This window comes from Lipotes vexillifer, unplaced genomic scaffold, assembly GCF_000442215.2.
Source record: "Lipotes vexillifer unplaced genomic scaffold, Lipotes_vexillifer_v1.1 scaffold781, whole genome shotgun sequence".
NCBI classification, from domain to species: Eukaryota; Metazoa; Chordata; class Mammalia; order Artiodactyla; family Lipotidae; genus Lipotes; species Lipotes vexillifer.
In genome coordinates, this window is record NW_006790027.1 from 277680 (window position 1) to 301685 (window position 24006).

General features: G+C 35.2%; 2 protein-coding genes across 3 annotated transcripts in view; one reads left to right on the plus strand and one right to left on the minus strand.

Moving 5' to 3' along the window:
• Positions 1 to 24006, plus strand: part of ARL13B (ARF like GTPase 13B) — a 74575-nt gene that overhangs the window by 26048 nt on the left and 24521 nt on the right. The gene's annotated exons all lie outside the window — the stretch shown is intronic.
• STX19 (syntaxin 19) lies at positions 7776 to 21922 on the minus strand. The gene is made up of 3 exons (XM_007463197.1): positions 21872 to 21922; positions 21630 to 21680; positions 7776 to 8707 (listed from the first exon to the last, which is right to left on the minus strand). Exon 3 carries the CDS (start codon positions 8692 to 8694, stop codon positions 7810 to 7812), a length of 885 nt encoding a protein of 294 aa, XP_007463259.1. The 5' UTR covers positions 8695 to 8707; positions 21630 to 21680; positions 21872 to 21922; the 3' UTR covers positions 7776 to 7809.

Sequence of the window (24006 nt, forward strand, 5' to 3'; positions counted from 1 at the left end):
TTTCTTCCGATCACCACTTGTCTGTCTGAGCCTAAACTAGTTGATTTAGGACCTACAAAGCCTCTCAGAACTCACTTCAACCCCTTGATAATTTTCTCTTCCCACCCTCTAATAATGAGCAAACAGAGCACAACAACAGACCTCTGAGAAGATTCAGTCATTCAACAGAAGGAAGGAAACCTGAAGAATTATTATCCTGTCTGTAATCATGAAATTACAAATTGGTAGAGCAGGATTCATTCATGCTATGGGAAGCAGAGTAGATGACCACGATAGCAGGTCCTGGACACTCTAGCTCTGCCTGACCTGATTCTGCACAGCAGTCTGACAGCACGTGTCATTGCAAATGAAGCCTCAGTCACATTTCACTTTATGTCACAGATGTGAGGGTTCTCTTGAAAGGTCAGAGTCGTAGATCACTAGGTTTCGGTGTTTTATTAGCTCGGAATTTCTGTTTGGCAGTTCTCTAGTATTTACTGCTTAATCAGCATAATATTCCAGTCAAAATCTCTGAAATAAGTGGTGAAAAGGTGAAAAAACATGGGTTTAGAGAGAAGACAGAGAATCTGAAACCTGGATTCTAAAAGTTGTGTATTTGTTTATGACCCTGACAAGTCACTTTACTTCTTTGGACTCAGTGGTTAAATGACTCTTCTTTAATAAAAGTAACTGTAAAATATAGTAATTCTGTGATTGTATTCAGCTGTGTATTATAATGTGGACCTTAGTATAGTCTATGCCAAGAATCCATTTTGTTAAAAAGGTAAAAGTGATTTGTATTCCTTCTAAAGAAAGTAAAAATGGATGCCATGCAAATATTTGGCTCTGTTATCATGCTGAGTTGTTTATTTACCTAGAATAGAAAGTCTTTTTTCTCTCATGTCTACTATAGATTAACTTGAACCTCTACTCTGATTAATTAAGGTATGAATTATATTACCTACCCTCACATTCCCCCCACCACATACATACTCTTGCTTTAACCATTTATAATTTAATTATTTATTAAAAGCCCTAATACTAGATAGTCTTGACAGATAAAGAAGACCTTTCCAAGAGAAAAAGTAAACAACTTTTGCAGTGGTATAAGTAGCACTAAAATCAGTATAATTTCAAAATTTAAGCTCAACATCCACTGTAGAAATTTTCCATTAATAATACAAGGTACTATTTGTTGATTCCTTGTGGAAAGGGCTGAGCTGGGAGGTATTTTAAACATCTTAACCTACTGAAATTTTCAGCAGCCCAAGGTTACACCAATGTTATATAAGAAGGCATATGTTCTTTCTGCATCTCTTCTTTCTAGTACAGTCTTGAAAGTTGCCCTCAGAGCGATTGTAAATTACCCTTCATTTTTGGTGGTTGAATCTCCTAATACTTATAACTGAAATAACTCTGGAGATCCATAGGCTAAAATTTCCTCCCAGGATAATAACAATTCTACTTGTGTTAGCATACTTGAACTCTTGGAGTGGTGCCACTTTCTCATTATATACTGTCTGCTTTTCTGTGGAGTTATATGACCTAACTTAGCTTTTGGTCAGACCTCACAAATTAGATGCTTCACAACAGAAATGTATAGGAGTTTCACTCAGGCAAGAAAACATAATATCTCATATATGATCTGGGTAGATGTTATGAACATTTCAGTAAAAAAAAGTTTGACCTGGAGGTCTTTGCACCATGGGTGGCTTCCCAAGACCCTCTGAAATCACATACGCAATTCTGAGTGCATGTGTATTTTTCTTGGGAGCAGATTCTAGCTCTCATCAAATTCCTAAAGGATTTCATGGCCAAAGAGGTTAAAAAAAACATGGCAGTGAGTTTTTATATTAGGAGAAATAATAAGCAGGGTTTTATTATTGATAATTTTTTTTTATTGATATTGGACTTTTGTCTCCACCCTCTAAATGCCTATTTGACTCACCTTTCTTCTAGACAGTATTACAGGAAACTGTTAGTTTGCAAGTTTCTTTGAGTCATATTCTTTCTTTTAAGTGCCCAAGAGAAGTTAATTAGGTTATGGGTTATCCTAATACTGTTCTTAGAATTTGAGTCAAATGGACTTTCATAAGTCAGACCTTTCAATAAGAAGTAGGAGAACCTGGGTCCTTTTTAGAATTCTGGAAACCCATAAATATGAAAGTATGGACCACCTATGTCACTTAATCACTTGATCCTTAGTTGTAGTGGTGGGTCCCTTAATTTACTATTTTTACCATCTGAAACCCCTACTCACTTTATTTATAGGGTCCATTGGCTTAAGATTTCTTTTCTTTCAGCGCAAACTTACCAAGCTGTCATCTTCATCAACTTTATTTAGTTATACTGTTGACTCACCTCTACATTTCCTTACTGAGGGCTTCCTTTTGTCTGTAATGGCATCCAGCTTCACTAATGGCAGCTGTAGTTTACAGTAAAGCTTCTCAGCTGGTTGACTTCCTAGGTAATTTATGCACAAAGAGCCTGTAGAGCTTCCCATCCTTTCCTCCCCTGTCCCAGCACACTCTATTGTAAAACAAAATAACGAAGAAAAACCTGTCAACAGTGTCGTCAGGCGGCAAGTTATCCAGGGATCACCTGTATCAGCATCAGACCAGACCTGCTGTATTTTTTAGGGTGGGGCCAAGGATGCCTCTGGCTTTTTCACAGGTTCTCCAGATCTCTCTGCTGCACAGCAGAAATTGAGATCTACTGGTGCAGGGGAAAGCATGGGCTTTGAAGTCAGCCAGGCCTTGAGTAGGTTACTTAATCTTCCCCAGCTTCTATGTCTCCACTTGTAAATAAGGATTTTAATACTCCTGTTGTCCTGTGAATTCTAAAATAATGTATTTAAAGCATCTAATGAAGTGCTTTACTAGTTTTCTGTGCATGCGGTGGTGGATATGAATAGTTACTATTGATGATATGCTGTGTCTAGGTAGAGATGAATTAGGAGAGCCAGTTTTAAAGTGGCATATGTGAATTCAAGCTACATGAAGCTTTTGATTACAGAAAATGACATGGCTTAGTGGGTAAGAATAGGAACCCAAGTGCTCAAAATAATTATTGCATACTTTCTGAACCAGTAGATTCCTAATAGAGTGCCTCCAATGCTTAAGAATTTTTTCTTTTAAGGTAGTAATTTTAAGGAAAAAATGGCTACTTTTAATGCCTATTGTGTGTGAATAAACAAAATGTTCAGCTTAAATATGTTTATGTTGCTTAGGTTAGGGTGCTTTTGAAATATAACAATGAAAATTGTATGTGATATATTGCTCTGCTATGAATCTTTCTGTGATTAAGTCTTGCTTTAAAAGCAGTATGTTTAGATATAACTGCTACTAGAAAATTACTATTTTTTGAACCCATCTGGATATAATTATGCTAATGGATATTAAATAGTACTCGATATTTTCAGTTTTCATGATAAACAATTTAGGAACAATTATAAACAAGTATCAGTAAGGCACTGCATTAAAGGATATAGCACAAGTTTAGAAGGGATGAAGAAATATCTCTCACCACCTGATTTAGCTGGGGAGTTTATCACTAGTTTTAAATTTATCTTTTTTTATAATGTTCCTTAAACATTTGAAGCTGACCTATGGGAAACATCTTTTTCTCCGGTAATGCTTGTAACTGACACAGTAGAAAACTCTTCAATTTCTTTATATTTTATAAGTTAAAAATTATTTAATAGTGTTAGGAGACATATATATATATATACATATATAGTCATATTCCTGTTCACATAAGAATTCTCTCATTTTCCCACCACCAAATTTGCTCAGTTATCTGCTTTTATTCCTTTGTCTTCCCTCCTGTAATATGGAAGAAGTGTTTCTGCTCCTGTCCAAGATCCCACCCCTTTCTACTATTGTATTGGGTTGGCCAAAAGGTTCTTTCGGTTTTTTACGTAAGATGGCTCTAGTAGCGCTTAGTTGTCTTTAACTTCATTCGAAGCAATTTTGTTAGATTGTGTGTGACAGCTGTCATATCAGGGTGCATTAAAACAAAAAACTTATAAAAATTGGTGAATTTTTGTGTAGCCATTTTAATATTGAAGACGGAAGGAAAAAAGCAACATTTTCAGCGTATCATGCTTTGTTATTTCAAGAAAGGTAAAAACGCAACCGAAACGCAAAAAAAAGATTTGTTCAGTGTATGGAGAAGGTGCTGTGACTGAAAAAATGTGTCAAAAGTGGTTTGCGAAGTTTGGTGCTGGAGATTTCTTGCTGGACAATGCTCTGCTGTTGGGTAGGCCAGTTGAAGTTGATAGTGATCAAATCGAGACATTAATTGAGAACAACCAACATTATACCACTCGGGAGACAGCCGACATACTCAAAATATCCAAATAAAGCATTGAAATCATTTGTACCAGCTTGGTTATGTTAATCGCTTTGATGTTTGGGTTCCACGGAAGTTAAGCAAAAAAAACTTTCTTGACCGTATTTCCACGTGTGATTCTCTACTTAAACGTAACGGAAACGTTCCGTTTTTAAAACAAATTGTGACAGGTGATGAAAAGTGGATACTGTACAATAATGTGGAATGGAAGAGATCGTGGGGCAAGTGAAATGAACCACCACCAACCAAACCAAAGGCTGGTCTTCATCCAAAGAAGGTGATGGTTGTGTATATGGTGGAATTGGAAGGGAGTCTTCTATTATGAGCTCCTTCTGGAAAACCAAATGATTAATTCCAACAAGTGCTGCTCCCAGTTAGACCAATTGAAAGCAGCACTCAACCAAAAATGTCCAGAATTAGTCAACCGAAAATGCGTAATCTTCCATCTGGATAATGCAAGACCACATATTTCTTTGATGACCAGGCAAAAACTGTTACAGCTTGGCTGGGAAGTTCTGATTCATCCGCCATATTCACCAGACATTGCACTTTGGATTTCCATTTATTTAGGTCTTTACAAAATTCTTTCAATGGAAAAAATTTCAATTCCCTGGAAGACTGTAAAAGGCACCTGGAACAGTTCTTTGCCCAAAATGATAAAAAGTTTTGGGAAGATGGAATTATGAAATTGCCTGAAACATGGCAGAAGGTAGTGGAACAAGACGGTGAATATGATGTTCAATAAATTTCTTGGTAAAAATGAAAATGTGTCTGTGACTTTTACTTTAAAATGGAAGGAACTTTTGGGCCAGCCCAATATATTATTCCTCCCCTTTCTTATATCGAGTTTCTCTCTCTGGATCATTCCCATCAGCAGAATGTGCTTTTGTGTTTTTTAAGTATTGTGTAATCCTTTGGCTCTACATCTCTCTTCACATGTTGACTCCTTTTTATAGTATTCTATTCAAAATTCTGGAAAGAATTGTCTGTAGTGGATTCTGTACTTATTTATATCACACTCTTCTCAACATGCTCCATTTGTGCTTTCATTCCTACAATTCCTTGAAACTGCTCTTGTTGGAGTCAACAAATTATCTCCATGTTGCCAAATCCATTGTCACTTTGCTGTTCTTATTTTACCTAAAATTGACTATTTCCTCAACTTTGTTTTCCTTTTAGCACTTTTGCATTACAGCATACTTTTCTTGATTTTCCTCCTTCTTCATCGATGGTTCCTTCATAGTCTTTTTTGTTAACTCCTCTTCTGCTTTAAGTCTAAATTTTAGAATATCCCAGGCTCTTTTCTGGGCTTGCAGTTTTTTGCATCTAGATACTTTTGAGACCTTAAATACTGTTTATTTACTCAGAGGACCCAAATTTATAGCTTTGACATCTCCCAAGAGTTCCTACTGATATAGCTAATGTCTTAGAAACCTCCACTTTGACATTTTTTGGTCATCTCAGATTCTATTGGCCAAAACAGAATTTCTTGATTTCCTTCTCACCCTTAGTGTTGAAACCTTCATCTCCTGTCTCAGTAAAAGCTATCATAATCTAATCAGTATCCTGTAGATTCTACCTCTTAAATCTATCACATTTTAGTCTAATTTTTTTTCCATCACTACAACTTGGTATACAGTAGTTAAGAACTGGTTCTGCAATCAGATTGCCTAGGTTCAAATCCCAGTTCTCTGTGTACAGTTTCTGTGACCTGAGTCAGGTTACTTAACCTAGCTGTACTTCAGTGTTCTTGTTGGTAAAATTGTAAAATTATTAGAACAATGATGGGACATAGCAAGTATGTTTTTTTTTATTAGTCTTGAGTGTTAGTACTGCTGCTACCACCATCACCACCTCCACTCCCATCCTAGCTCAAGCCTCCATCATCTCTTAACTGGGATGATTGCATTAGCCTTCTAATTGTTTTCTATACCTATATGCTTGTCCTCTACTCACCTGCCCCAAATCCATTCTGACCCGTTCTCCGTACAGTAGACAGGATGATTTTTTCCCAAATATAAATTATATAACATTACTCCCAGGCCAAAAAACAGCTTTGCCTTTATTACACTTGCTGTAAACTTCAGACTTACAGGGCTTTACATCTAGCCCCTGCTGACCTTTCTTAACCTCATCTCTTACCTCACTGCTCTTTTCCCACTATGATACAACTGTACTGCTCATTCTTCTTTGAACGGAGTAAGTTATACCCTCCTCAGCATCTTTGTACTATTTGTTTCATATGCCTGGAATATGTGCTTCCCTTGTCCTCATCACTCAGATCTTCACTTACATTACCTTTTAGAGAGGCCTATATTTACCACCCAGCCGAAAGAAGCCACTCTGACAATATCTTATCATCCTTATTTTAAACCTCTGCCAAGAACTTAACATTGTCTAATATTTGTATTTGTTATATGCTTTCTCCACTAGAATGTTAGTTCCCAAACTCTATCCCCATGTGAGTTCAGACTGTGTCCCTAGCCCATAGTCTAGTGCCTGGCTTCACAATAAAGTGATGGAGAAAATTCCAAGCATACAATTGCCTTTTATTTTTTACTTTATTTGCCAACCCTCTTAATCTGTAATACAGTGTCCCGAATGGACCCAAGTTCAGGAAAACAGTGCCTTAACTTAGCTTTTTAGGCCTTAAGCTAAAAGCAGCTCCTAGTTACCAACTAGACTCTTCATTAAGTACATAGTTGGGTTTTCCTAGGATTTGTTGACCACTGAGTTAACTGACCTATCTGAACATAAAAGATTTGATGCAGGGCTTCCCTGGTGGCGCAGTGGTTCAGAGTCCGCCTGCCGATGCAGGGGACACGGGTTCGTGCCCCAGTCCGGAAAGATTCCACATGCCGCGGAGTGGCTGGGCCCGTGAGCCATGGCCACTGAGCCTGTGTGTCCGGAGCCTGTGCTCCGCAATGGGAGAGGCCACAACAGTGAGAGGCCCACGTACCGCAAAAAAAAAAAAATATATATATATATATATATATATATATATATATATATATTTGATGCAGCTTCTAGTTTGATTTGGCTTTAATAGAGCGCCACTTGAAGTCTTGCTTTATACAATTCTTAACTACCAAAATGCTCTTAACTGAACCTAAAGCATTGTTTAAGTAGCTGTCACTTACTGACGTTCATCTTATTAAGGCATTGGAAGTTACAAAAATATGTAATAGAGCTTGATACCTGTCTAGAAACTTAAGATCATTTACCTCATTTTCAATAGTTAACCCATGAGTTTAAAGCTAATATGCTATTTTTAGTTTAATAAATGAAGACTTGTTTTATGTCACTTGCTTTAGAAATTTCTGTAACTCTAGTGGGTAAGGGCGAAAGGGGAAAATTATAACTTAATAGTGATGAAAGTATGTGAATGGCTCTATGAAATTAAGAAAAATGACACAAGACACTAAATCATGGGACCTCCTTCATTCTAAAGCTGGAGAAATTTATAAAATAGCTTCTTTATTTTGAGCCACAGCATGGACAACACCAGCAACACAATACCCTGCAAGGACTTCTTCTTTTGTATTTTACAGCTAGTCCAAATTTTTCTTTAGTAGTGTTAACATACTCTTTTGTGCCATTCACTATCATTTCAATATTGTTGATGCTTTCTCCCTGTTCCTCTACTAAAAGAGATATCTGAATGAAAAGGTCCCTTAAATCCTTTATTTGGTTCTCCAAATTAACAAATTCTTTGTGTCTCTGTTCCATCTCTGAGAGTTGTGCTTTAGTGATACTGATTTCTCGAAGTAAGCTTTCATTAAAAACTTCCCATTTTCCTTGGTGAAGCATATCATTTACCTCTTCTTCCAGCACTTCTTTTCCAGCAACTTCAAGCTGACGGAAAATAAATGTCCTGCACTTCTCTTGCTTTGCTGCTATTGTGTCATTGTATATAAACATAGTTTGCTGAAAATGGCAGAACATCGCAGCATGCTGAGATTTAAGTATCCTTGTGACCACTGATGATGGACCGTTTTCATCCTCTGACTTTTTAACTTCTTTTACTAAATCATCCAAACGTCTATTAATGTGTTCTGCTTGGACTTTTATCTCTTTTGTAATGCTAGACTCTCTCTTAAGTAGACTAAACCTTCTCATAGAAGCCACCAGACTTTTCTGTTGCTGCCCAAATTTTTGAACATCATCTGTCAAGTTGTTAATACTCTCCTGTAGTTTTTGTATCTCATGTAGGTGTCTCTCAGCTACAGGCTCTCTTTCATAAATAACACCCTGCTGCAGAAACACACCTTGTTCCTCTGGTTCTGTAGTCGACACATCCTTGTCTCTAGAGAGCTCAATTTCCTTTGTTCTTTGCTTTAGTTCTTGAAGTCGGTCTTTCATCTTCCCTGTCCTCCTAAAAGCAAAAATGATTGTGTTGAACAAAGAAAAATTTGGTATTTCCCCCTAGTAGCAGTTGGCTTTACATAGCTATGTCTATCTCTCAGGAAAAATCCTCCTAGTTTTCTGAAAAGATGACTAAAAATTAGAAAAATCAATAAGAATTTCCTCATAAAGATCACTGAAATAGCAAAAGTAATGTAAAATATTTTGTAAATCACTTCCCATAATGCAGTGCTTCTGTGAGTCCCATACAGTTGAGTAAAGTAGCTGAGTAAGCAGTGATAGAGAAATAATTGCCCCCAAGTAAGTTCTCAGTGTCACGATACTGCCACAGAATAGATTTTTCTTGATTTAGGAAGCTATATCTTAGAATGGAAGATTTGACCATATCTTTTTAGGATTAAAAGGTCACTCTGAATGTGTCCTTATTACTGAAGGTACGGTTCCCAGTTAATTTGGTCTATGTAATGTCCAAAAAAATACTCATTTTGCTAAATGTGTGTAGTTCAGCTAAAACCAGTATAGTGACAGGGCAGATTCCATATGAGAGCTTTAAGCAATATAGGTAATGTTGAATTTATCTCAAAATTTCTCAGGCTTCTGGATTGACTAACACATTATTTGACGTAGCTTTGTTTTCTTATCCATTGCATATATATAGAAACATATTCTTGGTTTGATCATACTGATTTCTCATTATTAGCGTTCCTTTGCAAAGATATGCAGACTGTGTTAGAAAAAAATTTTTGTCAATTCATAATAAGTGATATTTTTACAAACATGAGAATATATAAAATCTTATTTGGGGGACACTGATAATATTGACACTTATTGTATGCTGTGTTGGTAGTTATTCATGGAATCAATTTGATGTGCATAATTATATAGTGATATACATGAAGTGAATAAAAAGAAATCCTTGTTAATAAAATACTTCTTTTCACAGCACATCTTGACTTTAGAAAGACATTTAAAATGCCTTTCATGATATTTTTGTGGATAAGAGGAAGCTGTTAGGGAGTTACAAGTAGCTCATTGAACCACACGTAGTATCAACTAGAGAAAAAGGTCTCTAATGTGACGCTGTTATGCTATGGGATTCAGTTCTTGATATGTTTATGCAAATATTTCTATCAGTTATTTGGGTATCGTAGAAGGCATACTTATCAAACATGTTGATGGCACAAAATTTGGAGAGTTCTTTAGTATGTTGAAATACAGAATTGGGATTTGAAAATTAAAATAGAACAGAACACTATACTAAAATAACAAAAACATGTTTAACTGGATAGATGTAAAGTATTGCACCTAGTTGTTTAAAAAACACCTTTACATCTATAAACTGGAAGACCCTTGAGTTCATAGCAGTGCTTATGAAAATCACTGGAGAGTTTAGTTAATTTTGAGCTTTTAATCAGAACTCTCAGAATAGTTATTATGCTTTCATGAATAATAATGTGATGTCTAGATTGACTAAGAAAGATATTTGTTCCACTGACTCTATGCTAGTGAAAGCAAATGGGAGAGGGACTGTGTTAAGTATGAGATGAAAATCCACAAATTGGGAATTTCCAAACTGTCATGGAAAGGATGAGATTGGAGGAGTGAAGTCAGGACGGTAGGTGGGGATCAGATCACAAAGGAAGACCATAGTATATGGAGAGTTGTTGAAAGAAATGGAAATATTTGTTCTGAAAAAGAGAAGGTCGAGGGAATATCTACGACTGTTTTCTAAAATGTGTAGATCTGTATATATGAGGGATTAGACTTACCTGGCGTAACTCCAAAGGGCAGTGTGGGTGGAAATTACATGGAGTGAGGTTCGGTTTAGTATAAAGAAGACTTTTCACACAGGTAGAGCTGTCTGAAGATGGAATTAACTGTGTCATGAGATAAAAACCTTGCCATCACTAGAGATGTTCAAGATGTTCTTGAATGATGACCCAGTCGAGGATGCTGTAGAAATGATACCTGTATTACATAAAAAGTTAAACTAATATCCTGATAATATTCCTTTGGTTTTAAAGAACTGTCAAATAATTTTTCTGTCAAATAATTTTTGAAGATTACTATATGCAAAGTTTTAAATGCTATAGTGTGTATTCAGTAATACCTGTCCTTGAGTAATTAATATCTGAGGGGAGATGGACAATACACAATTAAACAGATAAATGAAATAATTTTAGATCTTGATAGATCAATTAGGCAAGGCCTCTCTTAGGAGCTATTTGAGTGTAGACCTAAATGTTGAGACAGTGAAGAGCCAAAGAAGTGCATCCTGAGTATTGGAGATGGGGTGCCAGGGTAGTGAATAGGACTGGTATGTTTTAAGAACAAAAGTAATGCTTATATAGATAGAAATTAATATGGGCAGTAACATTGGAGGAGTGAAGTCAGGACGGTAGGTGGGGATCAGATCACAAAGAGCCTTGTGGGTCAAAGTAAGGAATTTAGATTTTATTATAGATGCAGTGGCGGACAGTAAAAGGATAAATAGGGTATTGACATAAGATTTATGTTTTTAAAAGATCACAGTATAGAGAATAGTTTGCTGATAACCTCTAGGAGAGATCTGAATGGAAACTAGATGGAATAAATGGGAACCATCTGGGATATATTTTGCAGGTAGAAACAATAGGACTTATTGGTGATTTTAACCCTTCAGTAGCACTTAACCACCATTACTTCTTGAAACGCTTTTAAGTGTTTCTCCTGGCTTTCCTCTTGCCTCTTTGGCTCTTCCTTCATCATTTTCTCCTCCCTGGTTTCTTCTCGTCTTTCCTACCGCTGAATACTGGAATGCTTCCACACACAGTCCTCTTTTTATCCACCGTTGCTTTCCAGTCTCACAGTGTTAAATGCCGTCCATTAGCTGATGACTCAAAGTTATATCTCAAGTCTAGACTGTTCTCATAACAATTGTCTACTCAACAGCTCCATTTGAATGTCTGTGTCTAAAATAATTTCCTGATCTTCCAACTGCTGCTCCATCTCAGTAAGTGGCACCTCTTCCAGTCTCTTCTTCCAGTCTTCTTCCAAGTCACCCTACCAAAAACTTTGGAGTCATTCTGGACTACGTGACTACTCTGTTTTGTGTCCCTGTCCCCCCTCCCCCCACACACCCTTATATTCAAACTAACAGGGAATCTTGTCAATCCCTTTTTCAGGGTACATCAGGAACCACCTCCCTGATTCAAGTCACCATCCTTTCTCACCTGGATTATTGCATTAGTCTCCTACATGGTCTCCTTGTTTCTTCCTTTGTATCCCCGTCTCCTCTGGTCTTAACACAGAAACAAGAGTTAAAATGTCAGATCATGTCATTCCTGTGCCTAAAGCCCTCCTTTAGTGTGATCTCTCAGAGGAAAAGCCAGAGCCTACAAAGTCCAATATGACTTCTCCACCTCTCCTTTTGCCCTTCTGACCATGCCTCCTACAACTCCCCCTCCCTCTGCCTCAATCACACTGTGCTCCTGGTTATTCCTCACACAAACCTGGCAGGATCCTGCCTTAGGGCTTTGGCACTTGCTGTCTTCTCTGTTTGGAATGCTCTTCCCCATGTAATGCTGTCTTATTCCCCCAACTTCTTTAAATCTTACTGAGATGACACCCTCTCAGTAAGGCTGTCCTTGGTCACCCTATCTAGAACTGCAACCACCCTTCCCAGCTTTAGTTTTTTTCCTAGCACTTTTCACTATATTTTACTTATTTATCTTACTTTATTGTCTGCTCTCTTCCCCAAATACAAGCTCTATGAGGGCAAGGATCTTTATTCATTCTGATATTCCCCGCACCTTCACCAGTCTTATTTATTCAAGTTCTGATATTGAGCTCTTTATAGTTCATATTTTCCTGAGTTCTTAATATGTGACAGGCACTGTTCTAAGTGTGTTGTGTGCTCTTTTAAGAACTCTGAATTAAGTATTACTATGGTCTCCATTTTACAGATGATGACATTAAGACCTGATCTTAAGTAATTTAACCAAGATAGCAGCTCGTGGTGGAGCTGGGATTCAAATTCAGGCAGTCTAGTTAGAAGGACTCACTCTTTACTGTGCTATAAAGCCTTCTTCAATGCTATCAGATACTCTATAGAGACCAGTTCAGATAAGTTCTCAGAAGAGGCAATTAGGTAAGTGAAGTGGTTGGGAAAGAAGCCAGATCACAAGGGATACTAAGACCTTGAAATCTGTTTTTGATGGAAAAAGTCTTTTATAGATATTAACAGCTTACTCAGAGACATTTGCTGTGTACCTGTATTGCTGAGCATTTTAAGTACTGGTTGGAAACATTTAACAGCAAGATTTTGTTGCCTGTAATGCACTTACAGTTTTCTGCTGTTTATTTTAAATTATCTAAATATGTAATTCAAATAGCTTACAGTCTTTTATTTTACCACTGATTTGCTATATTAAAAGTAAAAAGCTTCAGTCTACAATTTATGCAAATAAGAGACTTCTAAGTAGGAAAAGGATTCATTTCCTCTGTCTCCTCACCTTTCCATTGTCTGTATTTTACCTTACTTGCAAAGAATAATTTCTTTACCTTAGGAACACAACTAACCAGATCCAGTGGTTTACTAAGATCTGTGGGAAAAAATAATAAGCTATAATATTAAACCTGGAAAATTTGTGAAAAGAAGATTAGTCAAGGAGGACTATGAGAAGGTGGCAATATAGATTGCAAACTTTGGGTGTTAGGAAGTTAGATCAATATAAAACACTAATATATTGATCCATGTGTTGGGCATACCTTCTAGGAAAGTATTGATATTTACTGTCCTTTGTCCTTACAAGTAGGAAATAAGCGAACTAGAGAAAATATAATACCATGTGAGCATACTATTTTTTTTAATAAACTTATTTTATTTATTAATTTTTATTTTTGGCTGTGTTGGGTCTTCGTTGCTGCACGCGGGTTTTCTTTAGTTGCGACGAGCGGGGGCTACTCTTCGCTTCGGTGCGTGGGCTTCTCCTTGCGGTGGCTTCTCTTGTTGCGGAGTGCAGGCTCTAGGGCGCAGGCTCAGTAGTTGTGGCATGCGGGCTTAGTTGCTCTGCGGCATGTGGGATCTTTCTGGACCAGAGCTCGAACCTGTGTCCCCTGCATTGGCAGGTGGATTCTTAACCACTGTGCCACCAGGGAAGTCCTAGCATACTATTTCTTTAAGTCCTTTATTAAAGTGAAAACAAAGTGATTTTAATTGAGAAAGATTTCAGTACTAGAGCAACCAATTAAACGTGCAGAAAGTTTGATATCATTTTTTATATTTTTCCCACCTTTTAAATTATAATAAACAGATTAATTTACATGTATATATAATTTCATGTAATTGTTATTTATAATTAATTAGTTAATTGTAATTAAACTAATATAATCCTTAATATAAAAATTCAGATTTTAAGAGATAAACTGTAAAGATTTTTAGCTTTATAAACTAATTTAGGTTGGGATTTCTTGTGAGTTTTAAGTATTCAATTTATGAAAAATTCTGCTTGGTCCCATTTTTATCAGTCAAGATATGCTTGGTTATGTCACAGTAATGTCCAGTCACCAAATCTTGATGGATTACAACCACAGAGATGTATTTTTCATTCACATTTCATGTCCATGTTGGGTTAGCAGGGGCTACTGGTTCCCATCTTGGTTTCTCAGAGACCTAAGCTCCACCTTTCTGAATGTGGTAGGCTGGTATGGCAGTTGGAAGTACTGGAGAGTCTCTCATAGACGTTAAAATACTGTAGCCTGAAATGATGCATGTCACTTTCCTTTGCAACTCCTTGACCAACTGAAGGAGGATGGTAGTGATATGTAGTCCTCACCTGTTCTTCAAAGGAGAGGTGAACCTGGTTTCTTCCACATCTATTGAATATTATAATTTGATTCCAAAAATAATCCTTAGAGGTTAACTAATCAATTTCTCATTTTTTTTATGGGGAAATTGAAAATCAGAAAAGTTAAGTGTTTTACCCAAAGCTTGCTAGTAGTAGTACTGGTATAATAATGCAAACTTCCTGGCTGCTAGACCAGTGCTTTTTTCATTATAAGATGTATAATATAAATTTCCTAGAATGTATATGTTACGTAAAGCTGGGATCATCTATATGCTCTTTTGTATTCAGTATTTTATAAATATTTGATGATTATGCTAGAACAGATTTTTAAAAACACCTACAAACATTGGGAAGTGATTGTAGAAACTTTTTTTCATGTGATAACTTTGATAAAGCAGAATTACCACCCATGATTTATTATATGCCTCTGATAAAGACTAATCTTTCTAGTATAGAGGGAGGTAATTACTAAAGTCAGTTAGCCTAATGATTTACCTTGAATAGCTCCATACTGTTCTTTGTTTGGTTTAGTGTTTATCACTTCCTTATCTGTATGCTTCCTCTGGTATTACCATATTGATGCTGAAAATAAATTCCTCCAAAAGTGTTTAAAACGGATGTCACGTTGCTTTTGATATAGCCATAAGCTTTTTCTTTTCTTTCCTTCCTTCCTTCCTTCCCTCCTTCCCTCCTTCCCTCCTCCCCCCCTACATGATTTGAACAAAGCCTTTTCTTTTAAAAATGTTTCTAATGTGATTATTTTCATCATTAATACAGATACGCAGTTTAAGAAGTCAGACCACTTCAAGGCTTATGAAGATATACAGCTGACCCCTGCCTGCCCCACCACATTCTATTTCCAATTCCTCATTCCCAAAGGCAGTCATTTTCAACTCCTTAGCTATATGTTGCTTTTAAACTCCCTGTTTCTTGATAATTTGCTTATGTAGATGTTTACACTTTTTTCAGTTTTAAATAATCTTTGCTATGAAAGATATGAATTTAACTTTTTTTGTTTTTTGGCTGCACCACACAGCTTGCAGAACAGTTCCCTGACCAGGGGTTGAACCTGCGCCTTGGGAGTGAAAGTGCGGAGTCCTAACCACAGGACCACCAGGGAATTCTTGGATTTAACTTTCTCTTACACCCCCATCCTTCCCTCAAATTTTTCCTCTCAATGTAATTATATCACAGTTTTTGTTATAGTCAATATTATGTGTTTACGTTATTAGGACTACCCAAATACTATATTTACCAGAATCACATATTATATGTACCAGAATCACACCAGAATCTTTATATATATACCAGAATCACTAGGGTTATATTTCCTTTCTCAGAATAATTTTTTTCACTGTATCTAGGCTTTTTCAGTGGGTAGAGCTAGGAGATGTATATTTTTATTTTAAGAAAGCTTTTCACTGAAGTATTTACGCATATACAGAAAGTGCCCATAACATAAATGTATAATTTGATGATTTTTCACAAAGCGAACAGACCCACGTAACCACTACACAGATCAAGAACCTTGTAACTTTTAAATTTTTCTTGAAATTATTAATTACCTAAGTTTTTCAGTTGCCTCATTTTGTACATATGCATCACCAATTCATTCTAAAACTCTTAATTTGAACTGAAAATATTCTCTTAATGTATATATAGCAGGTATTCTTTTCTATTTCATTTTATTGCTTTATCTTTTGCGGCTTCTTTCTTGGAACCCTGATTACCACACAGCTGTTGTCTTGACCTGATTACCACACAGCTGTTGTGTTGGAATTTTCCTCTCCTTCTGTGTATTTTCTCCTCGTTCCTTGTTCCTCATCTCTATTTTTGGTTTATCCCCTTGGTTTGAGGGCATACCATAGCTTCCTTTTAAAACATAGGTGTGGTGATAACTTGCATTTCTGAAAATGTTTTTATTCTGTCCTTACACCTGAATGATATATTTTCTGCAGATGTAATTCTTACTTGGAAATTGTGTTCCCTTAGAATTTTGAAACTTTTGCTGTGTTTTCTTTTGTTTCTTTGTTACCCTTGAGAAATCTGCCGATTCCTGATATTTTGTATAAGATGTGGGTTTTTTTGTTTGTTTTTTTTAGATTTCCTTCCATGAAATTCTTTGCCTTTTCTCTTTATTCCTCATGTTTTGAAATTTTGCAATAACATGACCTAGGAACGTCTTTTTGCATGTATTTGCTAGATGTTTAGTGGCTCTTTCCAATTTGGAAATTCATGTACTTATGGTTTCTTTTGGAGGGGATCCTAACTTTTAAAAGAACTTTATCTTCTCCATTTTCTTTGTATTGTTTTCTTTGAAATTGCCCTTATTTGGATGTTGACTTTATTAACTATTCCTCTAATTTTCTTAGTATCTGAAAAGTAGAGTGATTTGCCTGAGGTCACACAACTAAAAAGTAGCAGAGCCTACATTCAGATGTACATCTCCTTGCCTGCAGATCTGTTATTTTTCTTTATTTCATAGTGAATAGATTTAGATTATCCTAGTGAAACATGCTACAAATGAAGTTGATCTGTATCAAATATTGTATTATGTTGTTAATATAAATGCTATGTTTAAAAGAAAAAAGTTATTGCAGCAGGTAATATAGCATATTAGATCTAAAATAATTATGTTAGCAGCTGTATTAGGATTTTTCATACAATCAAACCAAATTAAGCACGTTACAATTTAGAAAAAGAAAAAGTATTAGTTCAGGGACTTCCCTGGCACTTCCACTGCAGGAGGCATGGGTTCGATCCCTGGTCAGGGAACTAAGATCCCCCAGGCCGTGTGGTGCACCCCCCCCGAAAAAAAAGAAAAATGATTGGTTCTGATCCCACACACCTGTGTCACGGAAAATCTAAAAAATTTTCAATCCTATCCTTGGCACCATGTAGAGATAGGGATTCTTGTATTTTCTTCTGCTGTACCTCATTGTCATAGAATGAGATAAGACAAGAAGTGAGGTACACTGCATTCCTATTTATGTACACAGGTTTCTGTTTCCTATTCATATACTAACCTGTTACTATGAATTCTTACAACTATAATGTATATAGCAGATATGATGTTTGTTGTACTATTTTTTTTTAATTGACTTGTGTTCCTCATAATATGGGAAAAGAAAAGAGTGATAGTATTGGAGGCTCAGATAAGAAATGAAGGAGGTATCAAAACCAAACAGATTTTGATTTTTTTATTCATGAGAATTAAGTCTTATCTAATGCTAAGTAGCCTGACAATTTTTAAATTTCACAGTTCTCAAGAACTACAGTGTCTCTAACTTTCTCTTTGGTTGCATGGCTTGGAAGAAATCCCGGAACAACCCCCTCTAATATACTTATGGCTAGTTAGGTCTTTCTTTTTTTCATTTTAATTACACATAAATGAACAATGTCATCAAAAGGCTTTTTCTGAAGCATCATAGTTTAACATTTTTTTAAGAAATAGAATATTTCAAATTGATATTGTAGCACAGTATACTTTTGCAAAGTGCTTTTGAGAAGGTAAATTTTACTGTCACTGATTTTGGAAATGAAGATATTTGACTCTCCCTTATAAAGGTGGTCTTATCCTGGGTTTCTGTGTTCTTGGGATAACAGTTTCCTGAAGGAATACCACACTTTCATATTTGAATAAAAGATACTTTAAAGAACTCTTTAAAATATATTGATATGTATTTTATATTCATTAATCTTAATAAATTTAGTAGCAAAAAGAAAGTAAATATTCTGAATCTTTTTTTTCTATAGATCTCTATATGTTAACTGATATTAAAGGAAAAACAGATTTCCTTTCAGTGCTGTATATCATAGCATGCATATTATAGTTAATGATGTTTATATAAAATCAGCGGTAAGGTTTATACTGTGTTCATCTTGGTGTATGTCTTCATTTATTTCTTTTGAACATTTAAAATATATTTATGTTCAAGATCCTTTTACATTATTAGGTTATTTCTGGTTTCTTAGAAATAATTCCTTTTGTTTATTGTGGCCACAAATTGTTTTTCTTGGTGATGGGCAAGTAAACTTAGTAAACTTTGCCCACTTAGTAAACTTTGTCAGCAGATTATCTACAGTGGGGAATTATATTATACAAGAATGTCCTGAGTGCCCTGCATTATGGATACATTCTTAACCGCATTTTTGTGGTTGTCACTACTAGGGCCCCATGGAGTTTGCCCATCATAGCCCAGGTAGTATAAATACAGTTTCCCTCTATATCTGTGGGGAATTGGTTCCAGGACCCCGACAGAGACCAAAATCCACGGATGCTTAGGTCTCATATAAAATGGTGCAGTATTTGCATATAACTTATGTACATCCTCCTGTATATTTTTATGTACTTTAAAAGTATACTTTAAATCATCTCTAGATTACATATAATACCTAATACAATGTACATGGTATATAAATGGTTGTAAGTAAAATGTAAATGCTATCTAAATAGTGGCTAGTACATAGAGATTTCAAGTTTTGCTTTTTGAGTTTTTTCCTGAGTATTTTCCATCTGAGGTTGGTTGAATCCATGCATGTGGAACCTGCAGGTACAGAGGGCTGACTGTATGGGCCTGATCTTTCTCTAGTGATTTCTATAGCCCAGGTAGTATAAATATGGGCCTGATTTTTCTGTAGTGATTTTGTAGCCTGAGTGAATCCCTCACTCCCTGCTGTACTCCTGGACAAGCCAGCAGATTTTCCTGTGTCTGTATACAGGCTGTTCTTTTTCTGGTCCACTATTTCATATAGGAAACTCAGTTTTAGTTCCCTATTATGAACAAACTCTAAACTCAAGCCTCTAAGATAAACGTGTTTTCTTCTTGTAGCCCATGGAGTTAGCTTTAATTCCTACTCTCCACCTGGCTATGAATGTGTTCCCTCTTCATTTCTGGCACCTGGAAATTTCCCTTTCTTACTTCACATGTAATGATGTAGTTTAGAAATTTGTCTTTTTTTCCCCCTTAAGATTATATCAAACACTACGTTTCTAGCAAGAGGAGGAGTTTCTGTATCTGTGCATCTTCACTGAAAGTCATAGGTGATTATCTTTACAGAGTTAACATAATTCAGAATGTTCCCTAAATCCTTATATTCATCTGTGCAGAAACTGACGTAATGTCGGTATTCAGGTGCATGCTATACGTAAATTGCATTTTCTAGTAGTTGCATACGCACAGCTACATGTATTACTATTTCCAATTTAACTGTTTAATCTTATATCTTCATAAATTATAAGCAAAGTGACATATCTAAGCATATTAGAATTTACAAGTTGGAAGAGACAGAGTTCAAGAAGGCATAAAATATTAAGTGCATAGTTGTGAAATCATTTAATTGCTAAGGTGAGTGAAATTGATGATATTACCATTTTATGCAATCTTTTCTCTACCTTAAATTTATTTTCTTAATATCCGAAGAGTTCTATCCAAATGTTCTATCCAAACATCCAAACATCTTTCAGCATGTTTAACTTACTGCTTTGCTGTACAGTTTTGAATTCTACTGTTAATAACTGTATCTTTGAGCTTAAATGTGATATTTGCAAAAATAAAGTTAGAACACTAATTTATAAATATTATAATCAAGTTTGACAATTTGTTTTTGGAAATACAAAAGTAAACTTCTATGACTCAAATAAAAGTTTCTCCACTCTATTATAGACAGGGAACATTTCCAGGAACAGAAATATGAATAAAAGTTATCTAGTGCTTTAAGAACTATGCCCTGGGATAGATACTTTATAAATTTATAGATTTTTTTTTAACTAAGATATTTCTTTTTATAGTTACTATAATGATTAAATATTTTAAGAAATGTAACCAGTTTTTATTTAACGTAAAATAGAATATTCTTTTGCTTTTGTGTGTGAAGACATGTTGTAACATTTCCCTAGTTCAAGGTTAAAGCAGCTGTTACTGGAATATTCACCTCTGGCTACTTAAATGAAGAAAACAAACTTAAAAAAAAATTATTACAAATTGTGTAAATTCTATCTAAGTTTAAATTATCAGACATTTTTTTGTAATGCAGCCTTTCAGTGCTTTTTAAATTCTATTTTTTGTTTAGTGTAAATAAGTTAATTGTTAAATTAACTCATTTAATGTAACGACCATTTCTGTTTAAATATTAAGACTCATGTAATTTTGAACTCTCACTTATCTGATTAAAGTAAGCTGTACTTATGTAAAATTATTTTTATATTAAATTTAAAACTACATAGCCACAAATATAATATGTTCTAGGTATTACATAGCCAACTTTCAAGTTTACCCTTAAAACATTTATTAATAATAATTATTATTTTGATTTGAAATGGGTTATATATTAAAATCTAACATAACAATTGTAAAATAACTTTGAAGAAATATCAAAAAATAAAACATGTTTTGGTTAAGCCTCTATACACTGTTTAATTTTGAAAGTATCAGACCTACCTATGTATGTTGCATTTAAATGATGTTGACTTAAATTTTTTAAATTATCAAATCAAATATTGATATTAAATTTTATAATTTAAGTACTTTCAGTACACTAGCTGAAACATTTCAAAATTGAGTACTTAAAAAAAAAATTGACTACTTTGGTATTTTTACAGTAGTCCTTTTACAGCAAGATTTTTTTTTAATTTCCTCAAGTTAATTTTAAAGATTCTGCGAAACTACAATGAAGAAATTAAAGCCTTGTAGAAAATTATCTTAAATTTTTAAACATTATACATATGTGTCATATTGGGCATTAACTTCTCTTCGGAATTAAATGGAAAAGTGTTCTCTAAAGCAAACATTTTATGACTAATTTATATAGTCTGTTTATAGAAGAATTTTAAGTTTGTTTTTATAGGGTCTGACTTTCTAGTGTTTCCAAAATGAAAAGATATTTTTTTAAAGGACATAAAATAAAAAGTTGATTTTGTTTATGGTGGTCTATTTCTAGGAACTCTAAACCCAAATCTCATTCAGCATATCAGTAGTATATATGAGCACATCAGCTGCCTGTAGCCTGGTCCAAATCTGAGCAAAAGGGCTCTTTTTAAATACCACAGATTTCAGTCTCTGGATGTCTCACATTAAAAAGTACAAAAAAGAGTGGTATGTTTACCTTTGTCTTGTTCCTTTTGTTGCTTTTCCACCTGCGCAGTTGGAGTCCTGCCTGTGAGAGAAAAACTGAGTACCATCTGTAATGTTTTATTCAGATTTTATTTGTCTCTGTCTTATAGTTCACAGGATAATTTCTGTATGGTTTTCATTTAGTTAACTTAATTGAAAGCCACATAATGAAGTCAAATAAGTTAAAGTTATCGTTTTGTTGTTAATATCAAATGAGAAGAACAAATTTCTTACCTCACCCCTGGAGAATCCAGTTCTGCCTGTTAGCTGCGTTTTCTTTAGATTAAAGTAAGATTGTTTTCAGTGGAGCTAGTTGGTAACAGGAAGTCCTTGTTAAACTGCCTACGATGTACTTGGCACAGGCTCTGTAGTTCCAGCCCTATATTGCATATAAAGTACATTACTCACAAAAGAGGGGGTTCGTAAATAAGCAAAGATTACTTTGTTTTCTTTAGCTATGAAAACTTGCTAAATGTATGGAATTTGGAATAAGTAGGAATGGAAAGAACCTTGGGTAAAGGCTTTTTGTTCAGTTTACTTTAAAATGATTTAATTCCATCTTATTTTAGGGAATTCCAAGAACTTAACTCAGAAAATTACCAAATTTCAGAACTACAACAGCCAGAAAAGAGTTCATGTCTTTAAACCTGCCACTTTACCTTTCTTTTTAGTATGCCTGCTATTTTTAAGGTCCTTTCATAGTTTTCAATATCAAAAACTAAAATTGTGCAGCACTATATGTTATGCTATTTATTATATCAATATAACAATTCAAAATTAATTTTTACCAGAGTGAAATATTTGTAGGAAAAATCAGAAATAAAATTTCTCTCACACAACTAAATTTTCTTACATTCCCTTTTTCTCTGCCTGAGTTGTTATGATTTGAGGGTGAGAGGAGGGACATTGCTGTAATATCTATCAAAATAACATCTGTATTTATTCTTTGGTTTAGTAGTCCTACCTCCTGGAGTCTGTTCCCAAAATAAGAAATAACATCTTCACACACTTTATTCCTCACAGCCCTCTTTGTAAAATCAAGACATTAGGAACAACCCATGATGAAACATCTATATAATGAACATTTTGTTCATTAATAAAGAGTATAGTAATAAATAAGATTTCTTTATACTACTTCAGAGTAATTTTAGGATTTACTGTTTTAAAAAAAAGCATGGTGATGCACAAAAGTGCATCTAACTTTCAAGGAAGAACAGGAGGGTAGAGATACATGCACATAAACACCCCGTAACCAGCCAATAGCAGTGAATATCCATAGTGCCCAAATTGTGGTCTTTAAAATACCATTACCCTCATGTACATGTTTATATTATTAAAAAAAAACAAAAATCAGTGGGAGGATGAATTAAAAACTAATGAAACCGCTTATACTGTTGGTGGATGTGAATTGGTGCAGCCACTATGGAGAACAGTATGGAGGTTCCTCAAAACACTAAAAATAGAGTTACCATATGGTCCAGCAATCCCACTTCTGGGAAATACCAAAAAGACCAAAAACTCTAATACAAAAAGATATGTGCACCCCCAATGTTCATAGCAGTACTATTTACAATAGCCATGACATGGAAGCAACCTAGATGTCCATCGACAGATGAGTGGATAAAGAAGGTGTGGTATGTGTATGTGTATATATATATGTATGTATATGTATATATAAAAATAAATAATGGAATGTTATTAGGCCATAAAAAAATGAAATAATGCCATTTGCAGCAACATGGATGGACCATGGACCTAGATATCATCATACTAAGTGAAGTAAGTCAGAGAAAGACAAATATATGACATCACTTATATGTGGAATCTAAAAAAAAAATACAAATGAACTTATTTACAAAGCAGAAATAGACTCACAGAAAACAAACTTATGGTTGCCAAGGGGAAGGAGGGGAGGGATAAACTGGGAATTTGGAATTAATAGATACATACTACTATAGATAAAAAAACAAGGACCTACTGTATAGCACAGGGGAGTATATTCAATATCTTGTAATAAACTATAATGGAAAAGAATCTGAAAAAGTATGTATATGTACACATATATATGTATAACTGAATCACTGCTGTATACCTGAAACATTGTAAATCACCTACAATTAAAAAATAGTATAGGGGCTTCCCTGGTGGCGCAGTGGTTGAGTGTCCCCCTGCTGATGCAGCGGACGCAGGTTCGTGCTCCGATCCCGGAGGATCCCGCATGCCGCGGAGCGGCTGGGCCCGTGAGCCGTGGCCGCTGGGCCTGCGCGTCCGGAGCCTGTGCTCCACAGCAGAAGAGGCCACGGCGGTGGGAGGCCCGCGTACCGCAAAAAAAAAAAAAAAAAAAAAAAAAAAAAAAAAAAAAAAAAAAA

Coding starts and splice junctions, on each gene's coding strand:
- STX19 (XM_007463197.1), bottom strand. CDS start 8,694: ATGAAAGACCGACTTCAAGAACTAAAGCAAAGAACAAAGGAAATTGAG.